The sequence below is a fragment of the Mustelus asterias genome, chromosome 7 (assembly GCF_964213995.1).
Source record: "Mustelus asterias chromosome 7, sMusAst1.hap1.1, whole genome shotgun sequence".
NCBI lineage: Eukaryota > Metazoa > Chordata > Chondrichthyes > Carcharhiniformes > Triakidae > Mustelus > Mustelus asterias.
In genome coordinates, this window is record NC_135807.1 from 137,482,205 (window position 1) to 137,508,673 (window position 26,469).

General features: G+C 41.3%; 2 protein-coding genes across 3 annotated transcripts in view; one reads left to right on the forward strand and one right to left on the reverse strand.

The window, feature by feature from the left end:
- snrka (SNF related kinase a) overlaps positions 1 to 17,509 on the forward strand; it is a 48,689-nt gene extending 31,180 nt beyond the window's left edge. For both annotated transcript variants that reach the window (XM_078216912.1, XM_078216913.1), the window contains 4 exons: positions 7,255 to 7,396; positions 9,393 to 9,605; positions 10,608 to 10,742; positions 14,459 to 17,509. In XM_078216912.1, the coding sequence (XP_078073038.1) occupies positions 7,255 to 7,396; positions 9,393 to 9,605; positions 10,608 to 10,742; positions 14,459 to 15,665 (1,697 nt within the window). In that variant the 3' untranslated portion in view covers positions 15,666 to 17,509. The remainder of the gene's footprint in view (positions 1 to 7,254; positions 7,397 to 9,392; positions 9,606 to 10,607; positions 10,743 to 14,458) is intronic.
- Positions 17,510 to 20,087: 2,578 nt separating this feature from the next.
- The window catches only part of ano10a (anoctamin 10a), a 91,243-nt gene continuing 84,861 nt past the window's right edge, over positions 20,088 to 26,469 (reverse strand). The window contains exon 13 of the mRNA XM_078216914.1: positions 20,088 to 20,655. Coding sequence (XP_078073040.1) covers positions 20,575 to 20,655 — 81 coding nt within the window. The 3' untranslated portion in view covers positions 20,088 to 20,574. The remainder of the gene's footprint in view (positions 20,656 to 26,469) is intronic.

The following is a 26,469-nucleotide window of genomic DNA, read 5'->3' on the forward strand; positions in this document are numbered from 1 at the left end:
GAGAAATCAAACCCCTGTGTGAATCACCTTTTGGCTGTTTTCAGCACATGTTCTGGAAGTTTCATCATAAAAAGATTTACTATAAACCCATTTGATTTCCCTTGATGTAGGTAACATATTGCCTTTATAGCAGAATCTACTGTTAGCTTATTTCTTTTTGTGTCCAAGACAATTTGGTGTCAGGTGTGCTGCTTTTTTTCTTGAAACTTAAATCTTTATTTGGATAAAAGTGAGATTGAAATATTTGATTCAGCTGAAACTTGCAAAAGATGATAAACATTTGGAGAAATAAAATCCAGTGGAAATGCCAATACAAACAGATGAATGGTAGGACACTGTAGCATATTCGAGCAAATTGCCAGTCTTTGAGGGACATGGGGGGAATAACATTTGCATTTCACTGTGACAGGTAATGCTCCTCTACTGTAGGGGTAACTTTTAGGTGTATGTTATGAAGACTATTCCTTGGCAGTATTTGGGAAAACCCCAGTCTTTTGAGCTGTATGCTCCTTAATAACATTCACTTGTTGCTCAGCACCATAAATAGAAGATTTCCGCTTCGTTCCTTTCCATTGTGAACTTATTTTAATCTGTCTTCTGCCTGCCTTATAATGCCTTTCCACTGCCTCATTGAGGCAATCTGTACACAATGCATCATTAAATACTGTGTTTTATACAATATATTTAAGCCAGTAAGCTCATTACCAGCTACATTATGATAATAGTTAACATTTCCAGTAATAAAAACTGAAAATGCTGTAAAATTTCAGCACACCCGGCAACATCCATGGAGAGAGAAATGGAGTTTAACATTTTGAGTTTGTATGACTCCATTTCAGAACCCTGAAGCCTCCTTCAGCTCTGAAGACAGATTTGACAGCATCTCCACAGATGCTGCCAGACCTGCTGAGTTTTTCCAGCATGTTCTGTTTTTAGTTCCAATTTCCAACATCCGCAGTATTTTGCTTTCTAATTAGTCTTCAGACTGATCTCTTCATATACCTCTGTCTTTACTTTGTTCTATCCTATAAAAGGATCCGGTTCTAACGTGTGTTAATGTTTCGAGCATGGACCCTATTTTCCCCCTCTACAGATTCTAACACGTTTGTGTAATTCCAATATTTTCAATTTTCATGCCTGAATATTTTAAAGATGAGCTTAACTAATGCAGTTGTACTCCAATTAAACTAGAATTCAAACTTAAGCCTAATCCATATTCCAAGCTTTATTAACCTTTTTTATGAAAGACTTGCATTTCAATAATGCCTCAGGACTTCTGAGTACTTTACACTTGGGGAAACTCCGCACAGCCAGTGACCCATGTCTGCATGGGTTTGTTCTGGGTGTTCTAGTTTCCTCTCACAGTCCAAAAGGAGTGCTGGTTAGATACATTGGCCATGCTAAATTCTCCCTCAGTGTATCTAAACAGGTGCCAGCATGTAGTGACTAGGGGATTTTCACAGTAACTTCAGTGTTAATATAAGCCTACTTGTGACACTAATAAATAAATTCAACTAAGCTAAACAGCCTATGAGGTATTTTCAAAGTAAAAGATAGGAAAACATGGCAGCCTATTTGCACTCGCAGATCCCACAAACAGCAGTATGATAATCTGTGTTTTAGTGATGTTGGTTGAGGGATAAGTATTGGCCAGAGCACCATGGAGAACTCCCCTGCTCTTTGAATAGTCCGTCTGAGAGTACTTTTATTTCATCAGAAAGACACTGCTGAAATTTATGGTCTACGAGTCTTGCATATTGTTTGAAAGGAGTGTGAATGCCTGTGTAACTGTCCCAGGTCAGTCTCTTGGGGTTGAAGGTGACTTGCTTCCACTCCAGTGTGATGGGTTCTGAGATAACTGATGAATCTAATGATCTAAGACTCTGCAAGATGCAGGTGGTGCTCAAAGGGTCAGGTCGATGAGTTGTTTGGAGCTTTATGAACTTTCTCTGATGCCCTGACTTCACCTCTACATGTACCCAATGAAGTGTCTCAATCTGTTCAGTATCTTCACAAAAGAACTTTCTCCATTTTGGTTGGTCACAGGTTAGGGACTTTCATGAGTTGATGGAAATGTTTGACCTCTTCAGGGATGCTTTGAGGACATTCCTAAAGTGTTTCCGCAGTCCTCCTGGGAGTCTCCTGCCATGACTGGGTTGCTGAGGGAGTCTGGTGTCAGGTGTATACATGTGTATGAATTATATAATGGTAGAACTTTGATCAGTGTGTTAAAAAGAGTAGCAAAAAAGGTTACGATGATACCTGAAGAGTTTCTGTACAGACAGAGGCCAGGAGCCTGAAGCCTCCATTGTTGGCTAAATACTCTGAGAAAGGACTTGGTTTTTTAGCTTCGTATGAAGGTTTAGCTCCCTTAGCTTATACAAGTATCAAGTTATTTTTTGCACTCAGGTTGGAGATAAGGGGAGTAATTTTAACCTCATCAGCGCTGTGGGAAGCAACTGAATTGGCAGCCTCATTAAAACATATAAAATTCTTAAGGGGCATGGCAGGGTAGATGCAGGGAAGATGATTTCCTTGATTGGCAAGTTTAGAACTAGGGATCACAGACTCAGAATAAGGGGTGTAGGATTGAGTTAAGGAGATATTTCTTAAAGATTGCAAACCCTTGGAATTTCTACCCCAGTGAAGGGGTTAAAAATCATTGAGTGCATCAAAGTTCCTGGGAAGCTGCAGGACAGCAACTTACAGCTGTGAAAACAACAGAGAGGGACTCTGCTACTGCAAGGGTGCTATATATCCATAAATCACAGCTTTCAGACATTCAAGGACATGCCTTGTTCATGATCAGATATTGAAATTAGGCAAATGTAGAGTTGCTATAATTAGTTAAATAGTACTATGGGAAACAAATGAAGTAATCGGAACTACTAGTTGTGTTTGGCTATTGTTTGCCCTCGAATAAGTGTACAATTTCAATTGGTGTATATAAATCACTTGTAACTGAACCTGAGGTATAATTGCTGTTGTATTCCTTTGTTCTGGGAGTCTGTATGCCATGTCTGGAAACAGGTTCCCCTGCTATAGCTTGAATAAAGGCTGATTTAAACTTTGAAAATCTTTGCCTGGTCTCTTGGTGGGGGAGGAGGTGGGTGAAGAAGCTGGATAGCTAGTGAAGTTCCCTAGCACCCAGAGAGCTTTGAATGTTGAATTGATGAGAGTATATTGAAGACTGAGAGCAATAGATTTTGGAACTGTTAAAGAAATTGAGGGATTATGGGGATAGTGGGGAAGGTAGATTTGAGGTAGATGAGCAGTCATGGTCTTATTGGCGGAAAGGGTTTGAAGGGCTACTCCTGTTCCTAGTTCTCATGCTCTTGAGTTTTACACCCTGCTGATTTTGCTTTCCATTGAATTCAGTAGGAAATAAAACCAGTTGAGGGATGGAAATGGTGGCAAGTGCAGATGTAAAATGGGAAGCTGATCCAATCCTGTCAGTTTCCAGCTGGGCGGGTCAAGATAACATTGTTCCAATGTCTCCGATGAATAGAAAGGTATCCCTTGTGTAGGGCTTTGTACCTTTGCAATGTTCTGAAATTCTTTTCATCTAAAGCAATATTTTTGAAGTGTGGCTACTGTTGTTCCCTTGATCACTGTGGCAGCCAATTTATGGAGGAATGTTGGCCAGGACACTCTGGCATTTTTTGTGTCCACCCAAACCGCCAGATGGAGTTTAACACCTCACTTGAGACGGCACCTTCAGCAGTACGACACTCCCTCAGCACCAACGTGTCAGCTGAAATTGCATGTTCTGGTCAATAGTAAGGATTCAACCCACAACTTTTTAACTGGGAAGTGGGAATGCTATTTAACTGAGCCAGGCTTGCAGCTTCTGAAATGAGTAATTAGTAGCAGATAAGTTTTAACTGCTTCTAATACCAAAAGCGTCTGCATTGAAGAAGGGATGTCTTTACCAGTTAGGATAACATTACTGCCTATTTAAGCTGACAGTCTGATTTTAAGAGATTTCTTCTCCACTTATTTTGCAGGGATAAGCAGCTTAAGTATATAGCTGATCCCAGTGCTTTTGGTAAAACGTTAAATGTTATAGAATATTAGAGGGATTTTAGTTGGTTGCGTATATCAATACTGAGGCAGTATCGGTGTCAAATAGATGTTTTATTTGGGTTTCCTGTGAATAACATGACATCTGCTCTAATTAAATCTTGGTACCTATATATCTATTGTTTTTTTTTCTTTCAAAGCCATCACTCAAGTACCTTACTTTAGACATCACACCTCGATATCGAAAGTCCTCTGGGTAAAATTTAATGATTGACTGTCTGAAATGAGTAAATGTCTATGAAGTTACCAATTGAATAACTGATTCACTACATGTGAATGATTCAAAAAATAAAGTACCAGTGGGCACAAGTGATCAGCAGAAAATGGAGCAGTTGAAATCTGTTTTTCAAAACTACCATTCATGAATTGGCAAGTGCCGTAAAACTGTTTTAATTTTTTCATCCAATCTTAGGTGGCTCCTGATCATTTTGTGCTCAGTGGTGTATGCATTTCAACGTTTGGGTGGCACAAGGCATGGAGGGATTTGATGATGAGGATCAGGCTTTTAAAATCAATACTGTTGTGCTAGCTAAGATCATATGTGATGGGTGAGTGGAGCTTAGTCATTACATACTCGCTCCCTCACCACAACACCGCACCCCCAATAATACATTCCACTATTCACAAAACATTTGTCACCATGCCAACGACATGAAAGATTTTAAGTGTGCAGTAAACACCATTCAAGGTAACCTTAACACTCATACACTCATTGTCTGCCTGTGGTTAGCCACAATGTTAGAAATTCAGGGAAGCTAGATGGGCCTGATTGCATGAGGACCTCAGTGTCCTGAAGGTTGTAATGTCAAGTCCCATCATTTTCACTCGCCTATTCCATTATTTGAGGCAATCTAGTTATCTAAAGATTCTGCAACTTGGAATGAGTGGCATTAGGTGGATCTATGTCCATAACATTCTGAAATGTACAGTTTCTGGGTGCATTAATATGGCTTTTTTCACCCAGGGCATTTGCTGATGGGTCGCATCCAGCCATTCTTGAAAACAGGCTGAATGTTCTACAGCATTGTGATGGATCTTGATAATTCCTTGTTCTTGCAAGTGAGGGAAGGTTGAACTGCACATTCCTTTATACAGTTATTGCATTCTGTCTATGCAATCCCTTCATTTCCTTCATCTGGAAATTATAGGAGAGTAATGATTATATGTGAATACCACCAATCGCCTCAGTGAATTGCAACACTAATCGACGAGAGAGAATTAGATAACTTGAACCTTGAAATCAGAGCCTGCGAGGGAGCTAACTAGCATAGGCAGTGGTCCAAATTCTTGTACTGTATCCATGTATGTGGCTTGAACTATCATGAAGTATTGGTGTTTCTGGATTTACCACTATTGGGAGAGCTTCGTTTCTGAACTAATTTGTCTCTGTCATGACATTTAAACACACCTCTGTCATAAACACGAATTTCTATTCTCAGTTAGGAACAATGATGATTACTGTTAAAGCAACTTCACAACCTTTGCAATTAGGATGATATAATACTGAACTGTATCAAAACAAATATTACACAAATTAAATGAATTTTTAATTTTGACAAAACATCTGTCAGAACTTATTGTCTAAATGTAGATTTATAGTTTTACATCATGCAGACTATTCTAGTTTTTTTGATGAAATAACAATGTACAGGGGTTTTTATGATGTATTCTTTCACGGGATGTGGGTTGTCACTGGCAAGGCCAGCATTTGTTGCCCATCCCATATTGTCCTTGAACTGAGTGGATGGTATTACATCTTTTCAGAAGGCAGTTAAAACTCGGCCACATCCCCATGTGAACTCGAAGGCCAGACTAGGCAAGGACATAGTGAACCAGATGGGTTTTCATAATAATCGATGATAATTCCACATTACTGATATGAGCTTTCAAATCCAGATTTATTTATTTCCATTAGCTGCTGTGGTGGGATTTGAACCCGAGTCTCTGGATTACTAGTCCAGTGACATTACAAGTATGCCACTGTCTCCCCATGTTGTACTCCATGGGTAATACAGTTTTTGTGTACATGGACTTCCAAAAGGCATTTTATAAAAAGTGCCACATAACAGGCTTTTTAACAAAATTAAAACCTTTGGAATAAAAGGGACTGCAGCAGTGTGAATGCAACTTGGCTGCACGACAGGAAAGAGAATAGTGGGAAACGGCTGTTTGTTTGCACTGGAGAAAGATATGCAGTTGGGTTTTCTAGGAGTCAGTGTTAGAACTGCTTTTCATGATAGATATTAATAACCTAGACTTGAGTGTGCAGGGCATAATTCAAATTAGCATATGATGCAAAAATTGGAAGTGTTGTGAACTGAGGCTGACAGTGATAGACCAAGAAGACATAAGCAGGCTGGTGGAATGGGCGGGCAGATGGCAGATAAAATTAAATTCAGAGTAGTGTACTTTGATAGGAAGAACCAGAACAAGCAATATAAAATAAAGGCAACCATTCTAAGGAGGAGAGACACCTGAGATTAACTGTACGCAAATCATTGAATGCAGCTGGGCAAGTTGAGAAAGTGGTTCAACAAACATTCAGGATCCTGGCCCTTATACATAGAGGCATAATTGGATTGCAAAAGCCCAAGAGGTAATGATGAGCCTTTATAAAACATTAGTTTGGTCTCAAATGGAGTATTCTGTCCAATTCGAGTCACCACGCTTTAGGAAGCTTTAGAGAGCTTGCATAAAACATTTACACAAATGATTCCCAGAGTGAAAGACTTGAACTACACAGATTGTCAAACTGAGATTGTTCTGCTTAGAAAGGAGAAGAGTGAGAGAAGGCTTGATTGTGGTGTACAAAATCATGAGGGATTTAAACAGAGCAGATAGGGAAGACCTGTCCTGATTGGCGGAAAGGTTGAGGTCCAGGGGGCACTGATGTAAGGTGATTGGTGAAATAACACCGACATGCAGCAAAGCCTTTTAACAGTCTGTCTGGTGGAGGCAGATTCCATCATGGCTTTCAAAAAGGAATTGGATAAGCGACTGAAGAAATGAAATTTACAGTGCTACAGGGATAGATGGTGGGGAGAGGGACTAACCTGGGTTACTCTTGCAGAGAGTTGGCACAGATACGATATGCTAAATGGTTTCTTTCGGTGCTGTGACGATTGTATAATTCCGTTTTAAGGATTTCCCCCCCTGCCTCTTTTTTTCCAGATATCTGGAGCCTGGGAGTCATACTTTTCATGTTGGTTTGTGGTCAACCTCCATTTCAAGAGGCAAATGACAGTGAGACGCTGACCATGATCATGGACTGCAGATATACAGTACCATCCCGTGTCTCCAAAGAATGCAAGGAGTAAGTGGAAACAACATTCCTCTCAACTTAATGTTTTCATATTAACTGCTTCTGTGAGGTCTTTAATATTCCTAAGTGATGTAAATGTATTTAACAAGATTCTGTATTTGGAACAGTTGTACTGTACATATAAGGTATGTGTAAGCTGCGTGGAAATTCAAATCTTTTATGGTAAAATAAGATGGCATGATGCCAAATAGGAATGATTCATGGAATCCTTTAAACATTATGCTCTACTTGCACAAAGGACCTTGGACTCTCAGACAAGCTTGGACTAGATCTATCCATTTTATGTAGAATATCCAAAGTGGGCAGCTGTTCTGAAGATGGGCTGGTGGATAATTTAAAGATGTCTGGAGTGAAGATTTGAGAGATGATTTCCACATTCTGCATATAGATCACTGCTCTCATCCTTCCTCGTAGTTCCCTTTTTTTTTTACCTGATTCCCAGCACTAGCAAGAGCAACTTCAAATCAAATGATTTGGCTCAAGGGCAATGTTTATTTTGTCAGTGGTGAGTGTAACGTTAGAATATCAGTACGAATAGCCAGCCATCCACATTAGGAGAGGAGCAGGTGGAAAGGGAAACAGGTATTTTAAACAAAGACCAAATTGTGTGCTAAGCAAAATGTTCAAGGTTTAAATTGGTAAATGAGTAAATAGGGAATTATTAATTTTTGCTATTATCTAAATAGTTACTAAATTGAAGCATGCAATATCTTTTGAAAGCATAAGTAATATTTGATATAATTGTCACATGTATTAGCATACAGTGAAAAGTATTGTTTCTTGCACACTATACAGACAAAGCATACCATTCATAGAGAAGGAAAGGAGAGGGTGCAGAATGTAGTGTTACTGTCATAGCTAGGGTGTAGAGAAAGATCAACTTAATGCAAGGCAAGTCCATTCAGAAGTCTGATGGCAGCAGGGAAGAAGTTGTTCTCGAGTCGGTTGGTACGTAACCTCAGACTTTTGTATCTTTTTCCCGATGGAAGAAGGTGGAAGAGAGAATGTCCGGGGTGCGTGGGGTCCTTAATTATGCTGCCTGCTTTGCCGAGGCAGCAGAAAGTGTAGACAGTCAATGGATGGGAGGCTGGTTTGCATGATGGATTGGGCTACATTCACGATCTTTTGTAGTTTCTTGCGGTCTTGGGCAGAGCAGGAGCCATACCAAGCTGTGATACAACCAGAAAGAATGCTTTCTATGGTGCACCTGTGAAAGTTGGTGAGAGTCGTAGCTGACATGGAAAATTTCCTTAGTTTTCTGGGAAAGTAGAGCCATTGGTGGGCTTTTTAACTATAGTGTCTTTTTGTGGACATTGAGGGAAAGATTATTGTCGCTGCACCAGTTTATGTTTATGGGGCCAGATTCTCCAACCTCGTGGCATTCTCCGTTCCCACTGCAGTGACCGAAAATTTGGCTGAACACCAATTTTCCATCCAGCTGGCAACTGCGGCTGGGCATTAACGGCCGAAGAATTCTGGCCAAGATTGTACCAATGTGTTTTATTGTGCCAGCTTTTCATCTGTTCACTACACTCTAAATGATAACAGGAAAATAAGAAGTTTCAACACTGTCTTGTCACAGAGGAGTCTCTTCGCGTTAATGCATTTTTAAAAGTGGCCTTTTATATGAAAGAAATATTTACTTTTGTCCTCATCAGAATCGATTTTGTATGAAAATTCCATTTTTAATGTTTGAAAATTTAGTATTTTCTGTTCCATGATGTTCCTGTGTTATTCTGCACAACAGTAGCATATCACGGTTACCATTTAAAAACACTTATTATACTTTTTGTTCCACTGATCCATCAAGTTTAATTTTACTAACTAGGTTTGGTCTGTCTTGTGTTAATTCCACAAAGGGGGTTTTCCTGAGCATTTCTCACCGGTCCAACTACTGTGCTGCTTAATGTTTGGGTATTTCCATTCTGTCATTTAAGTCATTGAAGGCAACATTTTAAAACTGTTTAATTGTATGACTTTCCAACAGTCTTATTAATCGGATGCTGCAGAGGGATCCAAAGCGAAGAGCCTCATTGGAAGAGATTGAGGACCACCCCTGGCTACTAGGGATTGACCCCTCACCTGCAACCAAGTGCAACATCCCACTTGTCTCTTACAAGAACCTTTCTGAGGAGGAGCACAATGGCATTATCCAGCGTATGGTGCTTGGTGAAATAGCAGACCGAGAAACCATTATTGAGTAAGTGTAGAGAAAGCCTGGTGAACAAAACACAAGTCTGTATCAATGCTTGCTTTGTTTTTTTGAGGGTATCGCGGACACATCATTTACAATACTTACACTGTCTAATTTCTGGCATTGATGGGTTTAACCCAATTTCAGTTTCTGAGCTGTGTATTTTTTCCGAAAACAACCTGTTCAAAAAGACTTGGATTAAAGGCTACTGAGATGCAGCTGCAACAAAAATGTACTTAAATGGAGTATATTACAATGTTCTTTGAGATGCATGTCATTGTGGGAGAGCAGATTAAAAATTATACCATTATGAACTTTATTTACCAGTATTCACAACTGAATAGAGATGAGAAAATAGAACTAGAGTGCAATATAGAGTCAGAGAAATCTAATCAGTGGACAGGAAACATCACCAACCTTTGAAAACTGATCAACTTTCACATCTACAGTTTAAAAAGTTGTTGGCCTTCATTAAATATCCTTTACTGATTTTTCAATTCACTGCATATTTCTGAAAAGCTGACCTAATTAATTAATCAGCTTATCCATGACTGAGATGAGGAGGGCAAATTAGTTTGTCAAGGTATCTGTTGCTCTCCCACTTACCCAAAAGTAGGAGTTGGTTTTATTTCAAATGCAACGGTTGCAAGAAAATAAATAAATGTAAAATAATGGAAGTGTGTAATATTTCTCTCGTGACGTGATGTGGGAGTTCCTAGCAGTTTTATAATAGTAGGTGGATACTGTATATTACACTATAGCATTATTCTGCTGCAATAACGCTGTTCGTTGAAGGTGGAAGTCATAATGAAGAAGCCTTTTGGCAACAGTGATTATAACATGATAGAATTTCACATTCAGTTTGCACCAACACTCTACAAGATCACCTTACCCTTTTGTAAATGTATCTGTCAGAAACAATGTGCACCAAGTGTTTATTATAAACAAATAGTTTTCTAAATGACTATTAAAAGGTTTTTTTTCTTGCTGCTTGCTTTATTTTCTAAGGGCCCTGGAAAGTAACAAGTACAATCATATCACTGCCACTTACTTTTTGCTGGCTGAGAGGATCTTGAAGGAAAAACAGGAAAAAGAAGTCAGGAACCGATCTCCCAGTCCAAGCCATATCAAAGCTCAGTTCAGGTAAGGACAAGCAGAAATGTAAAATGATGATTAACGTGTAAAGTCAACAAGTCCGGACACACCCCTTCAAACAGAAATGTATTGATTTTTAGCTCTAATAACATGTGCCACTCATGTTAGAACTAAGAACAGTATAGCACAGGAACAGGCCCTTCGGCCCACCAAGTCTGTTCTGATACAGATGCCTCTCTAATCTAATATTTTCTTGTCTCTACATGGTCCATATCCCTCTATTCCCTGCCTATTTATGTATCTATCCAGATGCCTCTTGAACGTTGTTATAGAATCTGCTTCTACCACCACCTCCGGCAGTGCGTTCCAGGCATTCACCACCCGCTGTGTGGAAAAACTTGCCCCTTATGTCTCTTTTAAACACCCTGCTCCTCACTTTCAACCTATGTCCCTGAGTAATTGACCCTTTGACCCTGGGAAAAAGACTGACCATCCACTCTATCCAAGCCTGTCATAAGCTTGTAAACCTCTATCGGGTCCCCCTCATCCTCCAACACTCCAATGAAAACAATTCAGGTTTGTTCAACCTTTCTTCATAGTCCATATCCTCCAAACCAAGCAACATCCTGGTAAATCTTTCATAGAACAGTACAGCACAGAACAGGCCCTTCGGCCCAGGATGTTGTGCCGAGCTTTATCTGAAACCAAGATCAAGCTATCCCACTCCCTATCATCCTGGTGTGCTCCATGTGCCTATCCAATAACTGCTTAAATGTTCCTGAAGTGTCTGACTCCACTATCACTGCTGGCAGTCCGTTCCACACCCCAACCACTCTCTGCGTAAAGAACCTACCTCTGATATCCTTCCTGTATCTCCCACCATGAACCCTATAGTTATGCCCCCTTGTAATAGCTCCATCCACCCGAGGAAATAGTCTTTGAACGTTCACTCTATCTATCCCCTTCATCATTTTATAAACCTCTATTAAGTCTCCCCTCAGCCTCCTCCGCTCCAGAGAGAACAGCCCTAGCTCCCTCAACCTTTCCTCATAAGACCTACCCTCCAAACCAGGCAGCATCCTGGTAAATCTCCTCTGCACGCTTTCCAGCGCTTCCACATCCTTCTTATAGTGAGGTGACCAGAATTGCACACAATATTCCAAATGTGGTCTCACCAAGGTCCTGTACAGTTGCAGCATAACCCCACGGCTCTTAAACTCCAACCCCCTGTTAATAAAAGCACCCTTTCCGATGCATCAACATCCTTCTGTAGTGAGACGATTACAATTGTACACAATACTCCAAACGCGGTCTAACCAAACTCTTCTACAGCTGCAACATGATTTTCCAATTCCTATACTCAATGCCTGACTGATAAAGGCCAACATGCCATACATCTTCTGACCCCTTGTCCACCTGAGTTGCCACCTTCACGGAATTGTGGATCTGCACGCCAAGATCCCTCTGTATGCTAGTATTTCTAAGGGTTCTTTTTCTAAGTTGCTGGACCTGCCATTCTCGCAGGGTTGCCGGAGCCAATTTTATACCTAGTTTGTCAACAAGGAAGGAATTGACATGGTGAAATCCCACATGCGCAAACACATGCGCGCGCACACAAACTTCTGCAGTGTTGCAATAATCAGTTATCCCAGTTCAGCACCAGGTTGTATTTGGTGTGTTTTATTGAAGGTATTTAATGGAAATGTGCGTGTGGTGAGCAGAATATTCTACATATTTATCTTGTACAATGTTAATCTTTTGATAGAATACTCTCTTACTGACCCGCAATGTGTGGATAATGAATTCCCTTCGAGGGTGTTGGCAGTCTTGGTAAAACCACCCCCTCAGCTACCCTTGTGGTATGCTTGGTAGCCTGTCCTAAAGTAGTCACAAAACCTGGGACTGATCAGATGGACTGTGGGTGGTCTATATTCCTGTATATGATGCCTTTAATTCTAGGGGACCTGAAAGTTGCACAGAGATGTTTGGAACAGCTTTTACATATTTCTGGGCTTAGTTTAGTGTAAGAAGCTTTTTTGTAAGAACTAAAGATACTTTTTTACTGTAAGGTCACAGGATTCACAAGGAAAGACAGTTTGAGTAATCGGTTTTCACCTGAGGAATTATTTTCTCCTTGGGTTATCTCTCTGCTTTTAGAGTCATGAGTGACCTGCTCTACTAATCCACTTTCCTGCCAATACAGGTATCTGCTATTTAAACGATTTGTAGAAATAGCCAGGGTATAACGCGAAACCCTTGCTTTAATAGTTTTTTTTTAAGCTACTTGGAGCTGGATATTTCTCATGGGGAGGGTTGTACTCAGTCACAGGTAGGTGGTGTGTGAGCCTGGGTGCTGCACAGGACCTGTGCTTTCCCCAGAGTCACATTAGCAGGTGTCTAAAACAGAGACTGGTCCTTTTAATTGAAACGTGATGATGGCACATGTTTGAGTGCACCGAACACAGTGTGATGGACAGTGATGTGTTATTGAATTGTGCAGAATAAGATTTGCAGGCAAAGCCACAAATCATCTTGTTTTTAAGCATTGAATGACTAAATAACACCATTGCCAATTGATGCCAAAGAAAGAGTGGAGAACCATAGTGCTAAAGCCTTGATGCCAGATGCTTGCATCTTGTCTAAGAGTTTCCCAAAGTCTTGATCTGCTGGCCTGTGTTAAAACTGTCTTCGAGTGGACAGTCTGCATTAGAGGTTTCGCCATCAAATTTTATATTCCATGGTTATACAAATGGAAGCTAATGTATGTTAGAGTGAAATAAAGAAATGGAAAAGGGAAATCTGGAATTGAGCATTCTGTGTGAGTGCAGAGGGGTTTGAGGCTGGACATTTATGACAACACCTCAGGTCAGTTAGGCTATAAAAGAGGAAAAACGGATGGAATTCTAGTTTTTAATCACAACAGATTTGAGACCTAATGGATAATGTTAAATAAATGTTAATAAATAAAACCTCTAAAACCAGTGAGTGTGGTCTGTCTTCAGACTGGGCAAGAGCTTGATACATTTTTGTTTATCTCTCCCTCCCTGCCTTATACCAGTTCATGAAGTGACCTGCACGCTAGTCACCTAGTTAGGGCAACAGCTAGTTACCTATAATTAAATCAGCAATTTGAATCACAATATTTGACCAGCTTCATCTGTAATCACCGCAACAGATCAAGTTACGATTTAAATGATTTTCTCATAATTGAGTAAGTTAGTCAGTCCCACCATTCAGCATCCAGTACCACCACCAAAAGGCAATGGTTATTAGGTGAAGTGCTGAACGATTTAAATGCTCTGGCTGGGGCAGTAAAGATCCATCAGCCCACAGGACCTGTCTGAACATGAAACACTTGGTTAACCTTCTGGAAGAGCAGTTGAAGTGATCCACAATCTCGGCTCTATTACAATGGGGATACATCTGCACTAATTGAGGTGTCTGTATTGATTCTCTCTCGAAATTCAGGAGTTGAAGACGATTCCTTTAGCAGAGTGGATTTACTTGTATTGTTCTGTCCATTGTTTGGAAGGATTCTTTCTTAACAAGTCCTTCAACATCACAACCAGTTTATGCTAAGGCTTTGAGGAGGCAGGATTAGCTTGAATGTCTAAAGTTAAACATGTTATTCTGTATTATTAACTTCCTGAAATGTAAATCCAAATTTAACTTCAAGATCATAAAAGTCTGGAAGAAAATGAACAAAATGGGTGACTTAAAGCTTTTTGTTTTCTCTTTTTACCCCCTCTTTTGTTTGTATCTAGGCAGTCTTGGCCGACAAAAATTGATGTGCCCAAAGATATTGAAGACATCACAGCATCACCCATTATCCATCCAGTGTCTATTCCTGTTGTCTGTTCACCAGCCCGCACTGCAGAGTCCATTATTAATGGGCACCGAATGAAATCTGGTGAGCCTGCAAAGAAGGAAGAGACATCGACTGTTGGGTCGGCTGGAAAGCCGGGTGCAAGCAATAGGACATGTCTGTTCAGGGTGGAGGAGGATGAGGAGGACGATGAAGATGACAAAAAAGCAATTCCTCTTCCCACACAAGTAGTTTTGCGACGTAAACCTTCTATAACAAACCGGCTAACGACCAGAAAGAGTGCTCCTGTCCTCAATCAGATCTTTGAGGAGGGTGAGTCAGACGATGACTTTGACATGGATGAAAACCTGCCTCCCAAACTCAGTCGGCTAAAGATGAACATAGCTTCTCCGAGCACGGTGCACAAACGATACCACAAACGGAAAAGTCAAGGCCGAGGCTCAAGCTGCAGCAGTTCTGAAACCAGTGATGACGATTCAGAAAGTCGCAGACTTCTGGACAAAGATGGCGGATTCACTTACTCCTGGCATCGTCGTGACAGTGGTGAGGGGCCTCCGGGAAGTGGAGGAGATGGGAGTGGGCAGGGCAAACCAAGTGATGGAAACGCTGGCCTTGACAAGAGCAGCCCAAGTGATGATAACAAAGGCGGGAGCAGCCCTTCGAACGACTCCGGTGGGAGCACCAACAACACGGGAACAACAACCCGCAGCTGTACAACCCAGGGATACTCTTCGCAGTCATCCAGAGTTGCCGAGGAGCTGATGGAGAGCCTGGAGCTGATGGAGAGCCTGAAGCTGATGAGCCTGTGCCTGGGGTCACAATTACACAGTGGCAGTGGTAGCAGATATATCATTGAGCCGACTTCAGCAATCCGAATACATGAGAAATCAGCCTGGAAAATGTGCATCGCCTCCACCAATATAATGGAGCGAGCCTCCCCTTCCTGCTGCAGGAAGTCTTATTCTGACCAAGTAGCTGACCTTCTGAATGAGCTTGAAATGTCAAAAGAGAACAACATGAACTTGAAGAATAATGTTCTACAGCTACCTCTCTGCGAGAAAATGATTTCTGTGAACATTCAGCGGAACTCCAAGGATGAGTTGCTGTGTACCTCCAGTCAGACTGGCTGCTGTCAAGTTATTTAATAGTTTCAGCCTATTCTGACTGTTGTCCTTGCTGGTTACAGTTTGTGACTTGACTTAGCACAGTGAAATATCTTTTTTTTTCAGTCTTGAGCTTTTAAATGGGCTTTGAGAGTTATTTATTGCTGTTTTGCATTTGTTTGTTCAGTATCTTGACAATGCATGGTCTTTGTGCATGCTGCTTGCTACTACTTTTAATTTCCCAACAAGAAAAACAGAAGCTGGGCAGAATTTTAATATCTGTATTAACTTGAGGTTTAACATCAACCCGTCTGTGCGGTGTTAATGGAGCTAAATGCAGTTTAAGTAAATGGAGCACTTTGTAGCTCTAAATGTAGCACTTAAGGGAGAATACACAAATGTATATTGTTTTGAACCATCTGATCAAAGAACACGGGTCACATGGCATACTCCACAGAAAAGAACCAAAGCAATAACAGAAACATTGCAGCTCCTGAAGTATTCTATATTCCAAGGGTGAATGGCTGTCTGCAGAGCAGTCACACTGGAGAGTCTTAACTGCAGTGAGCCCACATCAGTACCAGTTAGTCCGCGTTGACTTAAACTCAGGATAAGGCAAACTTGAGCAGGAATTTTAAGGTGCTATAAATGGACAGAGATGGTGGGAAGTAACTCTGCCGGTGCTCGTGCTGACCCTTAATGGAGAAAGCACTGCAGCCGGGCGAGCCTGTCTGTCTGTTTATGCTTACTTACATCTGCTTATTGTCAGTTCAGTGGGGTAAGCCATGTGCTCCAGTGACTGGAATATATATGAAGCAAAGTTGTGTTGTCTCTTGCAGGCCAATAAGATGTAATTTTTTTGGAAAGACAAGTGTCAGTGTAGCTGTGACTTTTTTAAAAAATGTGAATTACTTGCTGCTTATGTGTTGCAGTGTACGGTTTGAAATGCCTCCCACCCCTTTCCTGGCGTGGAAGGGGATGAACTATAGATTCCTGCAGATTAACATTTCAAGGCCTCAGACACACATTTGTGACCAGTAGGAGGGATGGTCAGTGTTGGTGGAACCTGAATAGATAATGATCTGTGATCAAAACCTCAGTCACTTTCAGCAATCATCCATATATCTGTTGAACTTAGTGGAGAGAAGTTTTTAAAACAAAATCAGATGGGCTTCAATCTGTAATGGGTATTGTGTTTATGCTCTTCAGGGTTGTTAACCTATATCACAGACTATGGAAACCTCTATCACAAATGTAGATCTGTAGACCCTGAGGAAATCATCTAGTGATGGAAGTACGTTCCAAACCAAACACTACCTGGGAAATGGGGTGGGTTAGTCATTTAACACAATATAGGCATTCCAGTTTTTAATAACCTGATTTTAATTGTGGAAAAATATATATAGTGAAGGGAATTCGCAGCAATTGTGTAGTTGCAGCTAAGTTTTTGAATTATTGTAAATAGTTTTGTTTATACAGTATTTTATGTACAGCCTTGTGATGGCACCTTTTAGAACTCTCCTACCCTGTGTATTTGTATAAGAAGTGTAAATATTCGTGTATACATGGTACTGAGGGTAACAACAGTGACTATGTACAGCTGTCGGTTCGTAATAGATTAATGTAGGTGGAAACACCCCATGTTAAACTTTGTCTGTGTTCTGGATGGAGTTGTCCCAAGTAAATGATTGTGCATGTGTTGTATGTTGTGGTGCATCCTTTGGTGCAAAGAACAGAGAGTAACCACTACTTATGAATGTTATTGGACCAAATAATGTAATAGTCTGAAAATGTGGCATCCCATGCTCCAACCTGTCTTCAAATTAGTATATTTACAACTGAATTAAATAGTGTGGCTGACTTATCAATCAGTTGTTTCTTTCAAACTATGAGCATGTGAACTTTTATTTGGGTATGAAGAGAGTCTAATCTTGGTTGACCTTTGCACATGTATACATGCTGCTTGTGCCTCTTTGAGTTAACTTGTTCCCTATCTCAAGAACACATCACTGACTGGCACAAAAGTTGTTTTGGTGACACCAGCAACATACTGCAGGGAAATTCTAGAATTGCTGCACAGGTCTGAGGCAAATGTGTGGCCAGCTTGAAAGCTTTGGAGAAAACATCAGCACATGAGGTATTTTATTCCCAATAATATTTATTCCAGAAGAGACAATTCTCCAGAATTACCTGTTTTAGAAGCATTTGCTGCATCGCTTTCACTTATATGGAAAGGTGTCATAGGAAAGGGAGAGGGTATTTCATGATGACTGAAACATAACAGGGTGTTGTGGAGGGAACAGTCCCTCTGGAATGCTGAAAGGGGCAGGAAACAATGTGTTTGGTGGTGGCATCACAGTGGAGATGGTAAAAATGGCAGTGTGTGATCCATTAGAGAGTGGTGTGGTAGGATTGCCTTAGCCCTCAGCTTCTATCATTTTGATTTGGGTATATGGATAAGGATGTTTTGCTGCAATTGTATGGGAGCTTGGTGAGGCCACAGCATTTTTGCATGTATGCAGTTTTGGTGTCCTTATGAGGAAGGATGCCCTTGCTATAGAGGGAGTACAGCGCAAGTTTATCAGGTCTGTCATATGAGGAGAGACTAAGTCGGTTAGGATTATATTCACTGAAGTTTAGAGTGAGAGAATTTTATAAGTTCCTATGAGATCCCGAAAGAATGTTCCCATTGGTGGGGGAGTCCAGAACTAAGAGTCATAGTTTGAGGATAAGGGGTAAACCTTTCAACACTGAGGAGGAATTTCTTTACCCAGAGGATGGTGAATGTGTAGAATTCACTACCACAGAATGTAGTTGAGACCAAAACATTGTCTGATTCCAAGAAGAAATTAGATAAAGCTGTAGGGGCTAAAGGGATATGGGGAGGAATCAAGACATTGAATTTGCTGATCAGCCATGATCAAAGTGAATGGCAGAGCAGACTTGAAGGGGTGAATGGCCTCCTCCTGCTTCTTGTTTCTATCATGGCTCTGGGAGTGAGTGGAAATGGGTGAGAGTGCAAATACATAGAACAGGCATGGTGGAGGACCCTGTCACCACAGCAGGGGGAATCTTTGGTCAAGGAAAAGGATTGACATATCAGAAGTGCTAGTGTGGAAGGTTGTATCACCTGAAAAGATGTGGTGGAAAAAGAAACTCAGAATCAAATGGGTTCCTTCCAGGGGTCAGGGGCAAGATAGCTGAGAGTCAGTTTTATGGTGAATATTGGTTGATAGGCTATTGTCAGAAATGGAGATAGAAAGGGAAGAGTTGGAGATGGACAATATGAAGTGAAAGAAGAGTGGGAATTGGAAGCAAAGTTAATATTTTCCAGTTTGGGGTAAGAGCAGGAAGTGGTGCAAAGCCCCAAAAAGGGCAGGCATAACTTGAAGCCATGCAGGCTCCCATAGCAACACCTTTTATTTGGAAGAAGAGAATGGAGTAGAAGGAAAAGCTGTTCAGAGGGAGAACAAATTCAGTCAGATGGAATGGTGAACGTGGACTAGTTGGACCTATGTTCAAGGAAGATTGAAGAGCTGCAAGGCTCTCATAGGGGATGCACATGTTAAGGGATTGATGGCTGTGGTGAAAATTAGAAGCTTAAAGCCAGGAAGCTGTTAAAATGACAGAGGTGGGAAGACACTGGACAGAAAACAGTTCAGCAGAGCTGTAACAATGGGAGTACCGGGCATTCCCGTTTGTGCATGTTGGGAAGGAGGTAGCTGTGGACTGCTGGCTGTTGGAGGATGATGCGATTACAGACAATAGAGAGAAATCTCCAAATGGAAAATGACAGTCCCGGAAACAATGGAATGATGATTGGTGGTGGGTTCACAGTCCAGTGGAAGGAAGTGTTGGGGGAATTGGCATTCAGCCTCTATGGGGTAGAGGCCAGTATTTCAGACATCACCCCTGACAGCCAGTTTAATGACAATACTTCATCCCACCTTTTCCTTCAGTTATTTTATGTATCTTTGCATCAGTCACTCTGTATGGTAGCGAGTTCCACATTCTCAGCACTCTCTGGGTAAAGACATTTCTCCTGCATTCTATTTGATTTATAAGTGACTATCTTATATTTATATCCCCAAGTTTTGAACTTTCCCACAAGTGGAAATGATTACACAACTACACGGGCCCCCATCAGTTTATCAAATCCTTAATACAGAAGGAGACCATTTGGCCCATCAAGCCACCCAGGCCATATCATTGTAACCCCACATATTTACCCTAACACCAAGGGACAATTGAGCATAGCCCCACATCTTTGGAGTGTGGGAGGAAACCCACGCAGACAATGACCCGAGACTGGAATTGAACCCAGATCCCTGGCACCGTGAGGCAGCAGGGCTAACCATTGCCATGATGCAGAATAAAACAGTTGCTAACTTACAATGACTTCATTATCAGCAGTTTGAATTCCAAAGTCACATGCTCCAAACACTTTGCAAAGATGCTAGCAGGTCAAGGAGTGCAATTTAATTTATTGTGATTAATACAAGGCTTTTTAAAACCTGAACATTCCACCTTTTACTAAATTCAAGACACAGACCAGTGGAATTTTTTTTAACACACTCTCCCATCCTGAGCACCAAGCCAATGACAGAACATTTCTAGCTACCTGCTTGAAATGTTGCTCATTTGGAAGTTGCAGCTCAGTGTTCACCTCTTAGAATAAATCTTCCCCTTGTCTTTCAGCATCCACCCACGTGTGTCCTGGTCCAGCTTCATTCTTCAGCAATAATTGATTTATCATCCTTGTTTCAGATAACCCACAGTGACAACATCATGCAAAAGCATTAATGGGTAAATTTACAAAAGAAATTGAATACATGTAGCACCATTGCTGTGACGAGTTTTCATGCAATGCATATTTTTCACACCCACTACGTGTCTATTACACATCTTGGTATATGGCTTAAACCGATTAAAGTCAGTACTGTGTCACTTCTCACAAAGCTTTCTTTTCTTTGGTCTTCATTTCAGCATCTTGCTGATCCTTTATCAGTGACTCATCAGCTTCCTTCATTTGCTGTGGGAACAGACAAATGTTAACCAAAAAGAAAATCCAGAAAACATAAAATAAAAACAAAGAAAATGCTGGATAAACTCAGCAGGTTTGGCAGCATCTGTGGAGCGAGAACCAGAGTTGATGCTTTGAGTCTTGACTTCAGAGCTGAAGAGGGATAGAGATGTTATGAATTATGTAGTTGGAGAGGGAGGTGGAGCAGATTGACTGCCTAAGATGTCATGAACAAGACAAAGGGACTGTTAATAGTAGCATTAGACATAGAAAATAGGTCCAGGAGTAGGCCATTTGGCCCTTCAAGCCTGTACCACCATTCAATATGATCATGACTGATCATGCCCTTTCAGTCTCCCACTTTCTCTCCATACCCCTTGAACCCTTTAGCCACATCCAGCTCCCTCTTGAACATATGTAACGAACTGGCCCCAACAGCTTCCTGTGGTAGAGAATTCCACAGGTTCACAACTCAGCGAAAAAATTCTTCCTCATCTCAGTCCTGAATGACTTACCCTTATTCTTAGACTGTGACCCCCTAGTTCTGGACTTCCCCAACATTGGGAACATTCTTCCCACATTTAACCTGTCCAGTCCCATCAGGATTTTGTGTGTTTCTATGAGGTCTCCTCTCATTCTTTTAAATTCCAGTGTGTACAAGCCCAGTCTGTCTTCATATGTCAGTCCTGTCATTCCAGGAATCAGTCTGGTTAAGGAGTGAAGGTGCTAATAGTAGCATTAAAGTAAGATAGCAAAATAGAACAGCAAAAGCATCCACAGATGCTGCCAGACCCAAGTTTATCCAGCATTTTCTGTTTTTATTCCAGAAAACGTGGATACCACTTTAATAACACAGTAACTACATTATTGCATCAATGTTCCCTTCAGATTGAAAACTTTTTCTCTCCACTAGCTGTTAAGTCTTGGAGCTCGCAGTGCATTTCCTGAACAACAAAGACTCGTGCAACAAAACTGCCCTTCCTGTGGAAATCTCACTCAGCACAAGCTGAACAGATAACTGGTGTCAGGATCTCACAGGCTCTGGAGGATGTGACTCCCAGGTTGGGGTAGTTCACACTGATGTGATGAAGGTTTACTCTGTAGCTGGCTATGCAGTATAAAACAGAAGTCGGCTTGATACAGAACACAGTACCAGTTTCTGCACTAGTTTGTGTTGAGGCTGTTCATATGTTTAAATGCTCCAGGTCTGGGAATTAAGGAAAAAGAATGGGGATTTGGTCCATGGATACCCGAATCGTGAAAGTGGCAAACTCTCAGTTTATGAAAGATATAGGCAGGCTACCAAAGATGGGCGGACAGATTACAGACACAGAAACAAGGTGGTGTAAGACACTTTGGCAGGAGGAGTAGGAAAAGGAAGTACACATTCAGTGGTAAAATTCGAAGTAAATTGAACAGCAGTGGATCAGGAGGAGATCTTATCATAGAATCTCTACAGTCCAGAAGGAGGTCGTGAAACCCATTGGAGCCAGCACTGACAACCCACCCAGGCACTTTTCCCGTAACCCCACATATTTACCCTGCCATTCCCTCGAACTTAAGCATCCCAGGACACTAAGGGGCAATTTAGCATGGCCAATCAACCTAACCTGCACATCTTTGGAGTGGGGAGGAATCCGGCACACCCGGAGGAAATCCACGCAGATACGGGGAGAACATACAAACTCCACACAGGCTATGCACTCTTGGTTATGTTAAAATGCAGAGAGCTGAAATACCATTCCAAGGAGCTGAGTTCCGAGAAATTCCCACAGTTGCTGGGGAAATTCAATTCAGTTAATAAAATAAAACCTAAACATTAGATCCTAAGATAATAATACAAAGCTACTTTAAATAACGGTGTCCACGTGACTACCAGATTACTGTAAAAATCCATCTGGTTCACTAATATCCTTTAGGGAAGGAAACCTGCTGTGCTGGCCTTGCCAGTAATGTCAACAGCCCATGAATGAATGAATTTTTAAAAATGCAGAACTTACAACAGCTTTTCCAAAATAGATAAATGCTTGAAATAAAAGGACTAAATGAGCAGATTCTCAAATCTATATGCATGAGGTACAGTCATATGCATGATATGTGGGGTTACAGGAATAGGGCCTGGGTGGGATTGTGGTTGGTGCAGACTCGATGGGCCGAATGGCCTCCTTCTGCACTGTAGGGATTGTATAATTCTATGATTCTACAAGATGAGTTAAAGTAACATTCTCCCACACTTGACATCTCATAGGGATTAAAAAAAAATAAAAACCATTCAAAAGTGATTCAATGATTTAACATTGGGGCATATGTTTTCACTTTTACTGTTCACTGTAGAACAGGTGAAGATTAATCAAGGGCCTGATCTAATCCCCGTCTAGAAATCAATATCAAACTGGGTGAAAAACAGGAGGTCAATCCACTAACAGCCTGCCGTAATAATAAAAATTCAGCCCACAGTTTACTCAAAGCCTTTTGAGGTGCGAAACAGGCTGTTTGTCTATTTTAAACTCCATCCTGTATGACTGATGTATGTGTCATGTTCACTGCCAAAGCTTATTAAAAAGCCTGGATTTGAAAAGTTGTGAATAGAACTGTTTGAAAATTATGCTTCACCAGTGAAAGCTCGGTCACTGCTGATCCCCTGCCAAATGAGAATTTAACTTCAGATCATCAACAAAAACAGCAGATATAACTAAGCTCATTCACTGAGTAATCAAATCCTATGGGAATGCTGGGACTGTATTCCTCTTTGTGACTGAATATATTTGGCTAAAATAGATTCACCTACTGCTTAGTTTTGTTAAAAAGTTATTGAACAGCCATCTGCAAAGGATGCAACAACATGCCGAAGGGGTTTGTCTGTACATTCAGATTGGACTGGAAACTGTACATGCATTTCACCAGAGATATTAAAATAAATCAACCAGGCAATTTGGAGCCTTTCATTCGTTCAGTCTTTTGAACAATGTCAAGTAGTTTCTAACTGATAGCAATAGACTGGGATATATAACAGCTGCAATTTTAATTCACTCCCCTGTGGGACAATGCATTTTGACAGCTGTATCCCAGAGCGCAAGTAACCTCCAGTTCGCAGCTTCATTTTTTCCATAAACAATAAATAAAATCCTTGAGTGCCCAGGGCGACTCTGGTCTCTCTATTGTGTTTTCATAGCTGCCCAGGCAATACTGGCACATCCTGGATGCTCTCTGGAGAGGAGTGGGACAGCACAGTGGCTAGCACTGCTACCTCACAGCGCCAGGGATCCAGGTTCAATTCCCAGCTTGGGTCACTGTCTGTGGTGTTTGCACGTTCTCCCCGTGTCTGCATGGGTTTCCTCCCACACTCCAAAGTTGTGCGGGTTAGGTTGATTGGCCGTGCTAAATTGCGCCTTAGTGTCAGGGGGATTAGCAGGGTAAATACAGAGGTTTACAGGGTAGGGCCCGGGTGGGATTGTTGCCAGTGCAGGCTCGATGGGCCGAATGGCCTCCTCCTGCACTGTAGGGATTCTATGATTCAGGCTGTTGGGTGTCTGTTTGGGGATGTGTTTAGTGGGGCACCTCTTGTAAAAGTGAAATCTCTCCAGCAGCTGTAGCTCCATTTCTAACCTGGAGGCTAAACTGACCCACACAATTCAATTTCTTGTCTCTAGTGTGCATTTAGAGAAAGAGAGAGCGAGCAAGGGACAGAGAGTGTAAGAGGGACGAGAGAGAAATACAGACAGAGAATGAATAATTTTAAATTCATTCTCAGAATGTGGACATTTCTGGTAAGGTCGGCATTTATTGCTCTCCTCGTTTCAAAGAGAGAGATGGTGAACCTTCTGTAGCAGCTTGAAAAACAGAGTGCCATGCATGGCTATTCAGAGGGCATTTAACAGTCAGCTGCACTGCGTGTGGGTCTGTAGTCACAATAGGCTCAGGACTTCCTTTGCTAAAGGACACGGGATGGAGTTTTACAACAAGCTGAAAAATATACTGCTAAAATCACATTCACTAACAAACTCCCCCAAGGCAGTATTGGATTTGGACTGACGGAGCCAATGGGGTTTGAAAAAAATCTAATTAATGAGTGCGTTGATGCAACTACAAATAAGAAAAATTGGATGGGAAATGTTAAAATTCACAACTGCACAGATAATTAAAAAGAAATTGCATTTCTATAGCATCTTTCATGACCTTTCTTTACAGAGTGCATTGTCACTGGACTAGTAATCCAGAGACCCAGGGTAATGCTTTGGGGACCCGGGTATGAATCCCACCACGGCAGATGGTCAAATTTGAATTCAATAAAAACCTGGAATCAAAAGTCTAATGATGACCATGAAACCATTGTCGATTGTTGTAAAAACCCATCTGGTTCACCAATGTCCTTTAGGGAAGGAAATCTGCCATCCTTACCCGGTCTGGCCTACATGTGACTCCACACCAAGTAACGTGGTTGACTCTTAATGCTCTCTGATATGGCATAGCCATTCAAGGGCAAATAGGGGTGGGCAACAAATGCTGACCTTGCCAGCAATGCCCACATCTCATGATAAAGAAAAAAGTACATAACATTCAGTATATCAATGTATGAAACCCCTGCAATTATAAAGTAACTATATTGTACAATTTTCATTTACAAGTCTGTGGGTAATACATAACAGCATGTATCACACTCGTATTCTCGGTTGAAAGAAAATGGTACGTCTCTGACTTACTTAAAGGTCAGAGGAGATATGCAGTGTGGTCGTGTGTTATTTTTAAATCTGCATACGTCCTGCAGCTGGACTTCAATTTAAAAACCTGATCCTGTTCATTCACAAATACTCTTTAAATAAGTATCTGTTAACTCAGACCCATCATGATTGAGAAACAAAATAAGGCGGAGTTATATTCTGTCAGTGGCCAGGGCTGTTCCTACAAGCCACCAATAAAAAGCAGCTTTTCCGGTTAGATGTTTGAGGAGTTCTCTTCAGATACATGCAAAATACTGCAGTTGCTGCAAATCAGTAATAAAAACAGAAAATGCTGGAAATATTCAGGTCTGGCCATGCCTGGGGAGAGAGAAAAACTGAATTAACCTCAAATCCGATAAGACTTTTCTTCAGAACCCGGGTTGGGCTTGAAACATTAACTCTGTTTCTCCCAGACCTGCTGAGTTTTTCAAGCACTTTTAATTATTTCCAAACGTTGCATTTGGGCCTTTCAGTCAATAGTTGGCACTTCACCTTTCAATCCAGTTTCCAGAAACTCAACAGCAAACTGACAGTTTAAAGCTCATCCGACAGGAACATAGGAATTAGGAGCAGGAGGCGGCAACTTCAGCCCTTCGAACCTGCTCCGCCATTCAATCAGATCATGGCTGATCTCCCCCTGGTCTCAAATCCACCTCCCCAACTGTTCCCCTGTTCCCCTTATCACTTTTTAAAATTAAAAATATATCCATCTCCTTTTTGAAACTATTCAGCGATTCAGACTCCACCGCGCGATGGGACAGCGAGTTCCACAAATTCACCCCCCTCTGCAAGAAGTAGTTCCTCCTCCTCTCAGTTTTAAATCTACCACCTCTCAAACTACACCTGTGACCTCTTGTTCGAGATTGCCCCATAACAGGAAACATTTTGTCTACATTTATCAATCCCTTTTAAAATTTTACATATCTCAATCAGATCCCCTCTCATCTTTCTAAACTCCAGCACAAACATTTTAATCTCTCCTCATCCATCAACCCCTTCATCCCTGTAATCAGTCTGGTGAACCTCCTCTGAACTGCCTTCAATGCCACAACATCCTTCCTCAAATGGTGCAGTAAAGGAGCGGCGGACTTAATACTTTCTGGAG